Source organism: Mastomys coucha, unplaced genomic scaffold (genome assembly GCF_008632895.1).
Source record: "Mastomys coucha isolate ucsf_1 unplaced genomic scaffold, UCSF_Mcou_1 pScaffold21, whole genome shotgun sequence".
Taxonomy (NCBI): Eukaryota; Metazoa; Chordata; class Mammalia; order Rodentia; family Muridae; genus Mastomys; species Mastomys coucha.
The window spans coordinates 168,295,308-168,310,609 of record NW_022196904.1 but is presented as its reverse complement, the minus strand read 5'-3'; the positions used below and the strand labels follow the sequence as shown (position 1 = coordinate 168,310,609).

General features: G+C 45.1%; 1 protein-coding gene across 3 annotated transcripts in view; it reads left to right on the top strand.

Annotated features, from left to right (window-relative positions):
* The window catches only part of Ide (insulin degrading enzyme), a 109,692-nt gene extending 94,875 nt beyond the window's left edge, over positions 1 to 14,817 (top strand). For all 3 annotated transcript variants that reach the window (XM_031390191.1, XM_031390190.1, XM_031390192.1), the window contains exons 20-25: positions 1,890 to 2,057; positions 4,809 to 5,081; positions 6,311 to 6,372; positions 11,342 to 11,414; positions 12,003 to 12,070; positions 12,700 to 14,817. In XM_031390191.1, the coding sequence (XP_031246051.1) occupies positions 1,890 to 2,057; positions 4,809 to 5,081; positions 6,311 to 6,372; positions 11,342 to 11,414; positions 12,003 to 12,070; positions 12,700 to 12,795 (740 nt within the window). In that variant the 3' untranslated portion in view covers positions 12,796 to 14,817. The remainder of the gene's footprint in view (positions 1 to 1,889; positions 2,058 to 4,808; positions 5,082 to 6,310; positions 6,373 to 11,341; positions 11,415 to 12,002; positions 12,071 to 12,699) is intronic.
* The last annotated feature ends 485 nt before the right edge of the window (positions 14,818 to 15,302 follow it).

The window sequence follows — 15,302 nt, the reverse complement described above, 5'->3', positions numbered from 1 at the left end:
CTGGTGTGCCTGTTATCCTAGCACTGGTGGTCAGGACAGCCTTCTGGCGTGTGCCTGTTATCCTAGCAGTGGGTGGGTCAGGACAGGGGCAGTAGGACCCAAAGCCATCATCAGCTGGATAGCAAATTCAAGACAGGCTGGCTACATGAGACCCTGTCTCAAAAGTAAAACCTTCTTTGAAGGAAAGAAACTTGTCAGTGGAGCAGGCAGACACAGTGTGGCTAAGTACACACACACAGTCTCAGCACTCAGGAGGCACAGGAGCAGGCAGACACAGTGTGGCTGAGCACACACACAGTCTCAGCACTCAGGAGGCAGAGGCAGAAGGATCCCACGGCAGGCTGGCTGTGTTAAAATTGTTTTCTGTTGCTATGATAAAACACTGGCCAAAACCATCCTGGGGAGGAAAGGATTTTTCATCTCACAGGGTACAGTCCACCATTAAGGGAAGCCAAGCCAGGAACTCAAGGCAGGAGCCTGAAGCAGAAACTATAAAGAAGGACATTGCTTACTGGTCTCCCAGCTACTTTCCTGGGAGGTTTTGTTTAAGATAAGGTGCCGCGGACCGGGATTTCTTACGGGGGGGGGGTCCCACGGGATGAGGGGTTCTGGCCAGGTGTGCACGGGATTCGGCTTTGACAAACAGACTAGACACGAGTGGTGTAAGGTCTGAGTGTATTTCTTTAAAAATGACATGAGGCTTTTACAGTCATTGTAAAAGAGAATTGAAAAATCTGGCAGCTCAATAGTTGAGGTACATCTGAGGCTATCTGAAACATACTGGGTCTAAAACAGCAGCTATCTCCTCTGAACTGGTGCTGTATCCCCCGGGCCCAAGCGCTCTGGGCCCGGGGAAATGCGGATGCATGAATCTGAGTCTTAGCCCATCTAAGTTCTAGTGCTAGTCCTGTATGTGAGTCCAAGTCCTTCTTCTCCCAGTCCTAGTGCTAGACTGAACTCACGTAGGCAAGCGACCCTCACACCCAGGTCAGCTGAGTCTGGTAGCTAGGTGTGAAACAGGAGGAAGAGGGGTGGAGCCCTCCCTGTTGAGGTATTCTTATGTTAATTCTCTGGTTCTTGCTGGAGGCAGGCAGAGGGGAATCCCGACCTAACTCTTTCAGCTAATGTCTTAGAGTGAGAGAAACCTTTCAATTACTCTCTAGTACTTAAAACATTAAACTAGGATAGTTGGAAACATTGGTGAAGGTCAGAAAGCAATGTCCGAATTTTCTCTTGTTGGCTGTGAAGAAATGATATCTTGGTGAGTTCCTAGCACACAAATACGAGGACATATCTAGGTTACCTCTGAGTTTGGGGTGCCAGGCGACAATGCGGATGCAGGAGACTGACTTTCCTTGAAGTTTACGCCTCAAATACCACCGTCATGCAAAGTGTGCGTGGCAATAAGGTCTCACAATGTAACCTTGGCTGGCCTGGAACTCAGGCCTCCAACTCATAAAGATCAGCTGTGCTGTGCTGGGAATAAAGGCATGCACCACACCAGGCTTGGCTACTTACACAGCCCGAGTCTACCCACTCAGGCATGGCACCACCCACAGTGGGCTGCAGTGGGCTGCACTCTTCCCCCATAAATTACCTATCAAGAAAATGCCCCCATAGACATGTCCACAGATCTGTCTGACGGAGGCAGTTCCTGAACTAAATTCCTTCTTCCTAAGTATGTTTAGACTTGCATCAAGTTGATGAGTACTAACCAGCACAATAGACTATATAATAGCAAGTTCAAGGTCAGCCTCAGCTAATGGTGGGACTTTGTCTCAAAAAACACTAAAACAAAAAAAAAAATAAAGTAAGCAAATATACCACTGACTTTATTAAAACCACAGATAATTAATTTTTGAGCCTGTTTTCTTTTTGAAACTTCTTAGGAGGATGGTTTGTTTATCAGCAGAGGAATGAAGTTCACAATAACTGTGGCATCGAGATCTACTACCAGACAGACATGCAGAGCACCTCGGAGAACATGTTCCTGGAGCTTTTCTGCCAGATTATCTCTGAGCCTTGCTTCAACACTCTGCGCACCAAGGAGCAGCTTGGTGAGAAGAGAATGGGGATTGCAGGGTGCCAGAGACTAATGAACAGCTTTTATTCCCATTGAACATTTCCCACTTGTAGAGTTGCATGGCACTGTGTATCAAGCCACTGTGTATATTTAGATGTGGAAAACGTGTTTGTACGGAAACCGTGTGAGAAGCTTGTCTATATGGAGGTGCTTCTAAAAGACGAGCAGTTAACATCTTGCAGATACAGGAGCTGCTGCTGTTCTTCCTCCTCTTCCTCATCCTCTTCTTCCGTTCTTTTTATGGTGAGGAGATTGGACTCAGCCTCCTCTTACTACGCCTGGGCAAGTCCTCTGCCACTGCAGTATCTCCTTAGCCCTGCTGTTAAAGCGATTCCTAATGAGATGATACTGAAGTTCTTCCTCATGCCATAAAAAGGACACCTTACATTTTAGGTAGGGAAGGAAGAATGCTAAGGCTAGGCCTGCCTGTAGGTAGTGCAGTGGGAAGCAAGTCCTATGGCAAAGCTTAGCTTTACAAGCTTTGAGCATCTGAAGGAGCGCAGGTGTTTCCTCTCATTGTGTCCCTGAATCCCAGGTGCAGCAGACACTGTTTGCCTTTTAGACTTGGTTAAAAGTCCTGGAGAGCCTCGCAGGTTTGGTTGATGAGAAAGAAGTTCAGGCCTGGAAGGTGGAGGCATCATCCTCAGCTACTCAGGCAGTTCTAGACCATTCTGGGCAGCATGAGGCCCATCTCAGAAAAACCAAAGGACAAGAACACAACAAGTTCAAAGAAACCCCCATAATGGCTTGGAAGAAACACTTTGAAAAGATGTGGGTGTGTCTCTCCACATACTCTGTCATTTCCAAGCAATCCCCCTGCTGGGTGCTGAGCTTAGAGAATGGCCACATCATGGATACTTCTTTCTAAAAAACTCAAGTCAAAATGGCTGACCTGTTAAGGAGTAATGATTCATCAGTGTTCCTGTAAGAGTGTTCAAATAGCAAAGGTCCTGACGATTGTAACTTGCCCAGAGACCCCAGGGGCCCAAAGTGTCTTTGGTAGCAGATCTGGGCAGAGCTGATGAAGGGAAAAGCCAAGAGCTAAATGGAGAAAGGGGTTGGGAATGTCGCCTACCCGTGAGGGCAAAGCAACTGGCACCCTGCGAGTAATGCAGAGTGTGACACCCAGTGGTTGCTGCTGTCTGAGGTGCACAGGGGCTGCTTCCCTCTCTGTGGCCGCCTGTCCTGCCTCAAATGTTGTTGGTAATTAAAGTGGAGCCTCCACATCTCCATGCACTCTCGGGCCTGTGTCTAGAGCCTGACCTAGTTCTAGGCCCACATGACTGACAGATGAGAATGCCCTGGACCTGTACAAGCTCTCAGGCCCTGACTCACTTAGCACATTCTCCTGATCTGTGTGCTGCTCCTGGGCCACAATGGGCTCCAAGTGGCACAGGCTGAGCCTGCCACCAGTTATACATTGGAATTCCATCATGGGAAGGTGGCTTTCTATAACTGCAAACACTAATACCTGGCATCATCGAGGCCTAGTATATATATATGAGGCAGGAAAGACCACCAAGGTGGACAAGGACAAGATCCTCGTCCAGAAACCGCTGTACCCAGGTCTGATGCAGGTTCCCAACTAGAGGAGCATGTCCCTGTATCAGAGAATGGGCCCGTTGACTAATGAAGAGATTAAGATGCTTCCAGTGGAACATGCACCTTGGCAAGTGTTGGCTACTGAGAGCCACCAGGGGAGGCAGTTTACTATGCACCAAGAAGGCCTGATGCTACTCTGATATCATGTGGTAATGACTGGTGCAACACACTGCAAGCATCCTCTTGCCCTCAAACCCAATCAATAGTTCCGTCTTCGTGGTCTATGACAAATGTGCCTCTGTTGGCTGCCATGAGTTTGAGAGACCTTGGACACCACTTACTGTAACTGAAGGCCTGTGCCCAGATCGTGAACCCTGCCCTGCTATGAGAGTGTGCTCTCATATGGCACTGTTTGCTTCATGTGGGCAGCTTCTCCACACTCTGCCCAGACACAGGCCTTCAGGACCCAGTGTGGTTCTCCCTAAGGTAGCACCCATCCACCCACCTCTGATAGTCTCAGAGGTCAAAGGGAAGAGTCCACACGGGCTTCTCTCCTGACAGACTAGAGTTTCTGTCTTCAGCTAGAGCTCGCCCAGGCTGATCTTGATGCTGTAGGCATCACTACTGAACTCGAGCAGGGAGATGCAGCTAGAGTGTCTTTGAACTAGAAAGAACAAAAGAAAATAATGTGAGTCTGCAAAAGATGGTGATGGGAGGGAGAAAATGTGTTGGGGTAGAGGCGCTGTCTAAGCACATTACATGTTGATGCATCTGTGACCTTCAGTTAGCTTGGCTTAGAGAGTCGGGTTGCCCAGAGCTGGTCCAGGAATGGATCATCCAGCCAGTGCTTTGTAGAGACAGGCTGTGTGGGGACTTAGATGGGAAAGCAAAGAGCAGAGGTTTAGAGGGCTGCGGATCACTTGAGCTCTGGCATCAGAGTCAGAGACATCACTGGGTTTGAAGGATGAAAAGGGTTATGGGTTGGGGCTTCTTTCTTTTCTTTTTTTTCCTCAAGTTTTCTTCAGGGAGTCTTTCTGCTCGGTCCTTAGGAAGAGGATATTGCTTTAAATGGTCATATCTCTTCAGATGTGAGTGAGCTAAAGTAGATTTTATTTGCTCTGAAAGACTAAAGTGGTCCGAGTCCAATGTTGAGATCCTGACAGGCTGTGTGTGTGCTCTCCAGGCTACATTGTCTTCAGTGGACCCCGTCGAGCCAACGGCATCCAGGGCTTACGATTCATCATCCAGTCAGAAAAACCACCTCACTACCTGGAGAGCAGAGTAGAAGCCTTCTTGATTACCATGGAAAAGGCCATAGAGGACATGACAGAGGAGGCGTTCCAGAAACACATTCAAGCATTAGCAATTCGGCGACTGGACAAACCAAAGAAACTCTCTGCAGAGTGTGCTAAATACTGGGGGGAGATCATCTCGCAGCAGTACAACTATGACAGAGGTAATGTGACCTCTGAGGGTGACAGAGCCAGTCCACGTGCTCATTCATTTTGTAAATGACACTTCTCTAAAAATGTTGATTTTTAAAAAATTATTATTTAATGTAACAACGGTTTCCTGCTAAAAACTGCTCTGTGTGCCTCACTGTTTCTGTTAAATCTGTGTAGCCAAGACTCTGAGCACTGGTACATGAACATCTATTTTACATATATGACTTGGCGGGGAAAGTGGGTTAAACTTCCATAAGGCAAGTGCTAATCCCTGAACAATTCAGGATCTCCAACGCTCTCCACTGCTTTCAGATGTAGAAGAGCTATGTGTCCTGAAATCTCCTGTGTATGATTCCTTCCCCTTTTCATTCCAGAAAAGATGAAGCAACAAAGCCAAACCACAGTAGAAATCTGGAGACAGGTTTATTCCTTTCCTGGCACCACCAAACTGAAGATCTTGACCAGTCGTGCCATGTGGACTCATTTTCTTGCCTGTGTCTTTTTGTTTTTGTTTTGTCTTATTAAGCCAAGGTCTCACTGCATATCCTTGGCTGGTCCTGAGCTTGCTATGGGGACTGGGCTGGCTGAACTCTTAGAGCTCTGAGTTCTGCTGCCTTGGCATCCGGAGTGCTAGGATTAGAGGTGTGCACCACCAAGCTCAGCCTTTCTTTCCCTGTGGTTTTCTAGCAGTCGGGTCTACTGTTAATGATATTGGTGACTCCCAGGTGCCTCCCGTCACTTGTCAAATGTCATTTTTGTGGTTGTCATTATAATCTTACTCATTGGTTGTTTTCCTTCAACCTCCAGATAAGGAAACTAAGGTTTAGAAAATTCAAAGTTAACTGGTCCCTGATCCAACATCTCACTGTGTATGAACCAAATGTGGTTCCCAGGCCAAGTCTTGGCTATTGTAGCATGGACAAATTTACTTTACTTGGGATCCGTCTCCTGCCTACTTAAAGAGTGGCTTTAAAACATGGATAGCTGGGCTGGAGAGAAGAGCATCAGGTAGACACACCTGCTGCTCAGTCTGCAAACCTGAGTTTGATCCCTGGAACCAACAGGTGAAAGGAGAAACCCAGCCAACAGCTGCGCTGCGACTTTCACACAGACACAAATGAACATAAAAATCTTTAAAATCAACAGGCTTAGAGTGAAAAGCATTGTCTTCCAGTGCAATATTTTGAACTGTTTAAGGTATAAAAAATATTTATAAATTACTGCTTGGTTACTTTTTCAGATAACATAGAAGTTGCATATTTAAAGACACTTACCAAGGACGATATCATCAAATTCTACAAGGTCAGTGGGTTTGTTACCTAAATTTGTTTTATTTCCTGATTAATATTTATCTATTTAATGTGTGGGGGTACATGCATGTCAAGGTTGGCAGCGTGTAGAAGTCGTTTCTCTTCCACCGTGTGGGTCCCTAGTTGTCAGACTCGCCAGTAGATGCCATTTCCCACTTTAGCTATCTCATTGGCTCCTAAAGTTTGATTGATAGTGAACTAGCTACACTGGATCTTGGTGCTTTGAACTGTTGAGACGGGATTTCCGAAGGTGTTTTTATAGAACTTAGGGTTTGGCCTGTTACTGTTAGGTACAGTTCTCTGTATTTCCGAGACTACAGCAGCAATTCTGATTCCCAGACTCCCTTTCCAAGCTCCCTTTCTTTCTGCTTCTGCCACACTGTGTAAAGAATATTGCTGAGCTTTTCAGTGGGGGCAGGGGAGCAGAGGAACAGTACAGTCAGCTCCAGAGTTTGCTGTGTCTGTGCTTCCTGGGAAGCCGCATAGAGAGAGGCGCTGCCTGAGGGACTCCAGCACAGCTTTGCGAGAATCCTGTTCCATCTAAGTCCCTCCCTCCATAATAATGTGAGTAGTGTAAAAATAAATGCATGTCCTAGCCAGGGTTATCGCTGCCGCAGTGAGACACCGTGACCAGAGCAAGTTGGGGAGGAAAGGGCTTATTTGGCTTATGCTTCCACATCACTGTTCATCACTTTGAGGAAGCCAGGCCAGGAACTCAAACAGGGCAGGTACCTTGAGGCAGGAGCTGATGTAGAGGCCTTGGGGGTTGGGAGGGGTAGTTGCTTACTGGCTTGTTCCTCATGGCTGTCTCAGGCTGCTTCTTATAGTATCCATGACCACATGCCCTAGGGATGGCACCACTCACAATGGGGTGGGCCTTCCTACATCAAGCACTAATTAAGAAAATGCCTTACAGGTTTGCCCACAGCCTGATCTTTTAGAGGCATTTTCTCGGTCAAGGTTTCCTCCTCTCAAATGACTCTAGCTTGTGTCAAGTTGACATAAAACTAGCTAGCACGACATGTCAAATGAAGAATTTCAAAGTTTATGCTACAGAAGAATTGTGCTTATTTAAAGTGTTACACATTCTTTGAAATTTGTTGGGACCTCTAATTTACATAAAATATTTTTGTGCTTGGTTGTAAGATGAAAAATTTAGTCTGTGATTACCTTAGCACTGTAGGACTGCTCCCTGTTTTCTAGCCTGGGTTGTTTGTGATTATGAGCTGCCTGATATGGGGAGAGAACTGTCCTCTCCCTCCACATGTTTGTGTCTTTGGGGGAGTAGATTTAAACAGTGGCATTTTCTGGGGCTCTGTTGTAGGTACCCACACAGAAATCAGCACTGGCCATTCTCTTTAGGATGGCCGCTTGAACGGTGAGACCTACCTAGTCACGTGTCTGCTGCTCTAGGGTTTTCCACACCTATTTGCTTCATCACCAGGATGATGTGGCAAGAGAAGAGTCAGGAGAATAGAACAGCCCTGACTTGGCTGTCTCATAGAGGAAGCTGGTTATCCTGTACAGTTACTGTGCCGCAGTCCCTCATCTGTAAATCCACAGAGCTGCTGTTTCCTGTGTCTGCAGAAAAGTGTTAGTGAAGTTCACATCTCCGTAACAGTAGAAGGAGACTGCAGAGCTGTACAGGAAGCGTATGATTACCGTGCAAGCCTGAGGACCTGAGTTCAGGCCCCAGACCCCATGTTAGCTGGGTGTGGTGGTACTCATCTGAATTTCACACACACAAAAGGAGAATATGTCTCAAAACAAACAAAGCGATTCATTTTTTTATTCTGTTGAGAAGGTATTTGCTTGTGAGTGAAGGTACTTATGGAGGACAGAAGAGAGCAGTGGCTCCTGTGGAACTGGAGATACAGGCAGTTGTGAACAGAACTGAACTCAGACCCTCTATAAGAGTACTGTATAGTCTTAAGCACTGAGCTATTGTTTTTTTTTAAGGCAGTGACTCATTCTGTAGCCCAGGCTGGCCTTGAACTCATAGCAATTCTTCTGCCTCTATCTCTTCAGTGCTGTGGAAATACAGTTGTGTGTACCATACCTGGTTTGAATGTGTGTTGTTGAGGAATGATGTTTAAGCCACTTTGAGGGTAGAGATGGCTGGCTGAACCAGTTACTTCTGTTGCCTCGGTGGAGGAAAGCCTCTTTCTCTCATTTTACCTACATTATTCTTGTTTATATGCATATATAAACAAAATCTAGACCTGACATTTAACCCCAGGTGCATTCTATCTACCTGAAGAACCACAAGGTGGCGAGTGCAGTCAGGTGTAGGGCGTGGCCACTGTCGGGCTGGGCAGTGCCTAATGTGCTGTCTTAGGTCGGCTTCCGTCCATCATCTGTAGGACAGCAACAGGAGCATGCAGGGTGTCTAACTTCAGTCGAGAAGTCAGATGACCCCTCCCCAAACTGGTAGATCTGTGATGTCAACCAAGTCGCCCAAGCTTTGAAGCCTCAGTTTCCTGATGTATAAAATAAGAGGTTTATTGAAGGAGGTATGTGATTGCCACTTTGTGACATAGTCTCAGGCTCTTGACACTTCAATTCAGAATATGTTTTCCTTCCAGATATTATAAACTACATCTTAGCTGTGTTTGTTTACACCCTGCAGGCTATTTCACTTTGTGTGGACAAGTATTTGTTCTCAGTTGCTTATAAATGAGAGTGATCATATTCAGTTCTGTCTGGGTTCTGAGACTGTCATCCTCAAGTATTACTAGTCACATCTGTTCACAAAGGATGACATCCCAATGTAACCTCCAATAATGCCTCCTGAAGGAGTGGAACGTTGCTTTTCTCTCTATATGTTGCTTATTTAAACTCACAAGAAATGCCTACGTACTGAGTTTGTGAAAGTAGTTGTTATGAAACTGGCTCACTCTTGGGTTTAAAAATGAGTGTATTTCTACCAGCGAGGCTAAATGTAGCAGAATCATTGCTCCGACTGCCCTCTGGCTGATGTTCTGCAAGGCTCTGACAGACACATCTAGAAAAAATGGCTTCATGATTGTGTAAGCGTACACAGTTAGAGAGTATATTAGCATTTTAAGTTCTGTAGCCTGTGTTTGCTTTATCTCATTAACAAAACATTCTTAGATTTCTCATTCTGGAGCCTTTTTTGCAAAGAATTTGTAAAAAGTATTTCTGAGTTCTGGTTTACCAAACAAGCAAGCAATCAAACAAACAAACAACGTTGATAAGGAAGTGGAAAACTGAAATGGAAGAGTGTTCTGTCTATTGCTTCAGGTTGACAAGAAGAGGGTGAAGAGGGATCAAGAATAGATTTTTGATGCTAGGTGTTGTGGCACACACCTTTAGTAAAAAGGGCAAATGGATGAATCTCTGTGAATTCAAGGCTCGCCTAGTCTACATAGTGAGTTTTGGGCTAGCAAGGCCCAGGGAGACCCTGTCCTTTTGGGGGCATGGGGATAGTATGAGGACAGGGTTCACTCTGTACGTAGCTCTTTGCCCTGGAACTTGAAGTCACAGAGATCTGCCTGCCTCCTGAGTGCTGGAATTAAAGGTGACACTAAACCGGGCTGAGACCCCGTTTTCTTGTTTGCTTGTTTTGTTTCTTTGGACGCAAACTTTTGGAAAATTTTCCGAAGCAAACTTACTAGAGTAAGAAAGAAGTTCTCAGATGAGTTATTACATGGTACTTGCTGCATATGGGCCTCTAAGCTTCTAAAAGAACTCTGACAGAGCGAGCAGCCTTTGGAGTCTAGCCTAGCCGCTGTCAGGAACCAGGGCACTGCAGTCGGACTCACTACACTACAGCAGCAAGGGTTCCTTTTAGATACCTAGGACCAGTTTATGATAATCATAATCTGTTCACAACTGTTGAGTGGATTGGGTTTGTCCCATAATCTTTTTCCCTCTGAGATGATGACATGTTACATCAGCTCAGGCATCATAGAAATCTTCATCACAATGTCTATCCCATTGGCAAAATCGGGAAAGGTCCGGCATTAGGGAAGGAAGATCAGGAGAAACTTGTCCCTGCTCTGTGCACCAGGCCTGCACTGTTGGAATCCCTCAGAAGAACCTAGAGATGCACGTCCACACTGTTGACTAAGGTACAGCATTTCTCTCCTTGAGTCCACATCATTAAAATATGCATCATGACAGCTTACTGGGAATGATGTGAGCTCATGCAAGAGATTGCTGTATACAAGGCAGGGCTCACTAAGTATTAATTTCTAATCCTGTGATAGGCGAGAAAGCCACAGCTTACCAGCAGACCTCTAGTACAGATTTCAAGAAAGTTCTTAGAGGAACAAAGGTCATGATTGTCCTGAGTGAAGATCACTAGAGAAGCCAGGCATTGTGGCACAGGCATATAATCGTAGCACTGGGTAGGCTGAGGAAGGGAGATTTCAAGTTCAAGGCCTACCTGAGCTGCATAACAATACTCTGAGAAGGAGTCAAGCTCACCCACACAGTAGACAGAGACGATACTGTACAGCTGTCTCTGACTTCCACGTGTGTGCCCATCTCCCACAAATAATAAATGTAAGGAAAAGACCAGACAGGCATATGGCACATGGCTTTTAATCCCAGAATTTGGGCATCAGAAGCAGGCAGATCTCAAGGCCTGTCTGGTCTATATAGCGAATTAACTATGAGTTTAAGCAAATCACTTAATTACCCTGGGCTCCAGTTTCCTCACCTATAAAATAGGAGTCATTTTTGGCAGTGGTAGGGTAGGCATAGCCCAGTGGTAGAACATTTGCCTGGCATGTGTAAGGTTCTGGGTTTGATTCCAAGCCCCAAATTAAGTCTTGTTTGCCTTCTTGAATCTTTTAAAGTCATGTGAGAGGAAAGAAAAGAAAGCTTCTATTCATACCTAACTGTGATGACTGATTCTTCAGAGTACAAGAGAGAACTTCATTGTAAGTTTCTTAGTGGTTCAAGAGACTGACATTGGCTTTCTTTGTGCTTAGGAAATGTTGGCCGTGGACGCACCGAGGAGACATAAAGTATCCGTCCATGTTCTTGCCAGGGAAATGGATTCTTGTAAGTATTGGATATTGACTTTTTAAAAATTCTGTTTTTTAACCTGATATTGAGCCATATGATGGCTGTCCCTTACCATAGTCACACGCCTTACATAACGTCAGAAAGTGAAGATCTAAACAGAAGGACCTGAGGCAGGATCTGTTCTGTTGAAGCAGAGGTTTTGGGGAAGGGGAGTGGAGTAGAGGAGAAAGCCAGTGGGGGGGGGGGGGGGGGGGGGGGGGGGGCTGTGCCAATCTCCAAAAGCAGCTGCAGGGGGCCACCTGCGGGTGGCTGGGCAGGAGTGTCAACTGCCTAGTCCTCTCTTGCTCTTCAGGAGGGCAGAGCCTCAGATCTAACCCAATCAGACCAGAGAAGTAAAGCTGCCAAGACCAAGGGTATATGGCCTCACAGCAATACCCTTGAGCAGTGCTTGGGACCAGCACTCAGGCCTTGCAGCAAGCAGGGTAAGAGGAATTAAGAAGTATGTTAAGGGCTTGGTACAATTATTTCTTTAAAAGGACTAAGTCTAGCTCAGATTTTTCCTTGAAAATTGTTGTTGTTGTGAGTGTGAATAAATAAAGAGTAACAGACTTGGTTTTCTTACAGGTCCTGTTGTTGGAGAGTTCCCCTCTCAAAATGATATAAATTTGTCTGAAGCGCCACCCTTGCCACAAGTAAGAAACTTTAAGCTTGCTGGAGTCCCTGGTACTTAAAGGAATTTGTTGATCAGAGTAAATGAGAACCTGGAGGTTCAGGTCACTGGTGTTGGGACTATTTGAGGTCTCCTGGGGTGTCCTCACTCAGCCTCTGCTTGTGTCTGCCTTTGTCCCAAACTCCCTGTGTAGCTGAAGCTGTCTTAAACTCCTAATCCTCCTGCCTCGACCTCACAAGTGCTAGGCATACGGGTATGCTCCTCTCTCTACTCCTGGCTTCGCCTCTGGCACGAGCTGTGTCACTGCGCTGAGTCACCTCCAGCCATATCTTTCCCAAATCCAAATACTAGAGTGGCAGTGTGTGGCCCTTTCCGTAGTACCTCTGTATTTACTAATCTTGAAAGACTAGCATTTCCCTGAAGGGTGAGAAAATGGGCAGTGTCATCAGGCTTTTGCTAGGCGTTCTAGCCAGCTCATTTATGCCCAGTGAAAGATAAGAGTACCATGGATTTTTACAGAACAGAATTAATTAATCCATGCCTCTTACTGTATTACCCACCCCCCATAGCCTGCCTTTCCCAAAAAATCAATACTCTGTTTAGTCTAATTTTTAAATATAACACACTAAAGAAAACTTTTTTCCTTTTCAGCCTGAAGTGATTCATAACATGACCGAGTTCAAGCGTGGCCTGCCACTATTTCCCCTTGTGAAACCACATATTAATTTCATGGCTGCAAAACTCTGAAGAAAGTCGATATGTCTTCCAGGGCCTGGGAAAACAGTCTCAGCTTTGAGTAGTTTCTGGCTTGCTATTAGAGAGACAAACAGAAAAGAGTTATCAGGCATTATGTAGAAATGTTAAAAACCCAAAGTAATAAAATTATAAAATCTTATAGATGTAGAATATTTTTAAAATCTCTTAAATATCTTAATTTTTTTCCTTTTTATTCCTAAGAGAAATCCCCTATTAACTGCTTAATCTGAAGAAAGATATGATATAATCTTTCTTCCTTATTCTGTAAAATAGTCACTTGTCTTGAAAAAAAGAAAGAGAGCTTTTTTTCTTAAAGGCTTCAAAACATTTAGAAAGATTACCTTTTTAAAAACCGATCCTCAGATCTGCTTTCTATTTGATGGTTTCCTGTAAACCAACAGAAAACATTACGTTTGGCAGATAATACACAAAGCAATGCCATGTTCCTTTATTAGTGAACTTGCTGATTTTATAAAATTTGGGTATGTTTTTTAATCTTCTTAGTCAAATGCTGGAAACCCCAGAATACCCGATTTACAGTGCTAGAAACGCAGCTTAACCTTACATCAAGTTCGGAATTTCTCAGGATTCCCGTGGGTTCTCACTCATCGAATTCTGTTGACATTTCTGTTTTTCGTAGTTTGCTGTGTTCCATCAGCAGACATGCACTGCTGTATAACGTGTGGGACATGCTGTGCTAACGTCAGCTGTTGTCACTCCCAGAACTCCTAGGGTGAAATTGTGATCAGTGTGTGAACTAAAACATTTGCCCCTATGGGGGCTTAAGAGGCAGCAAATACAAAGCCACCTCTTTGGAGATACAAAATGGTGGCGTTCTGAAATAGCCAGTCTCTGTAAGACTCTAAACTCCCTGCTGCTTCCAGTCTCATCTTGCCTTAAGTGTTATTTTTTTGAGTATATGAATATAAACATACAGATGATGACTGGAGTGGACTTTTAAAAAATATTTTTTTCACAAGATACTATTTTAGGTGAAAATGTTACTGTAGATTTAACAGCTGTTTTAAAGTATTTGCTATTATTAAAATTTGCTTCAAGAACAAGCGTGGCTATGTCTCCACACACAGGCAATAGTGACAGAAAGCCCTCCTGTTTGTCCACCAGCTCGGGCCGAGCACAAAATGGCGTTTCCAGGTGACATTTTCCTGTCCCATGTTACTTGATTTGCCAGGATTTTCTGCTGTAGAATCTCTCGGCTTTTCACAGGTTAAGTTTCACATTTTCCAAATACGGTGAACTTGGGCGGCTGTGGAGGCCGCCCTTCCCGTGGTGCTGCGCCCGTCTTCTATCCACGTGTTCTGAGCCTCCCGGTGAGAAGCCTGTCTTTGTCCATCCCATCAGAAGACGTGAGTCAACACTGCCTTCTCCTCTGCGCAATTGGCCAAGTAGCCAAGGTTGACTTTGAACTCCTTGATCCTCCTGCCTCCACCTCTCAAGTGCCGGGATTAGGCGTGCGCCACCCCACCCAGTGTGACTATGCAGCTTTTCATCGAACTGCAAAATATATACAAGATGAATCTAAACTTAGTCCTGAGTGTTTGAATCCATCATTGTAAAAGCAAACACCAGCCTGCTATCTTCTCTGTAAATGATCACATGCCGTTGAGTAACTTAGCTCTTAAAAAAAAAAAAAAAGGGTACAGTTAAAAGTTTGTCATTTGTATGAGACAAGGCACGTGAAGAGATTGGAAACAATCCCATGTCGTCTTCCATGAACCTGCACGTGGTGTTCAGTGTGTTCCAGAGCTCCGGTGTGTCACTTGACATCCCAACCAGTTCATCTCCGTGGGTCCAGGTTGTGGTCCATGAACAATAACATCCTACCCAGAGACTGCGTGTATTCAAGCTTCGCAAGTGATTTGTGAAAAAGTCATGAGTTGCCAGAGACTTAAAAGTCTTTTTAATTAGTCAATGTGTAAGAGCATGTGACACTGCCAGTGTGGCGGGGTCCTAGGGTTTTCCTGTTTACAGTAAATCTGACCTGGAACTCTGTGCTTTGTGTTGTGTGACTTTCTGGTTTCAGTGAAATACTTTACCATTTTACAGGATTTCTTGCTTGTGTTAGTCTGTTGAAGGAAGCAGTGGACATGAGTGCGCTTGTGTGAAGCAGTGGACGTGAGTGCGCTTGTGTGAAGCAGTGGACGTGAGTGTGCTTGTGTGAAGCAGTGGACGTGAGTGTGCTTGTGTGAAGCAGCTGACATGAGTGCGCTTGTGTGAAGCAGTGGACATGAGTGTGCTTGTGTGCATTCACATAAGTGCATTTGTTGGTACCTAGCAACAGCAGTTAGTAAACAGCTCCGGCTCATACTCTTATAGATCAGTGTTGGAGACCAGACTCTTGCTAAGCAGTGTCCCTGACTCAGGTGAATTCATAGTTAAAATGCTTCTCCCACACTCAACACCAGTTCAACATTGATATGTTAGCAGATACAGAGGGAGCCTTGTCAACTCAATTAGCATTATTTATCATAGTAACA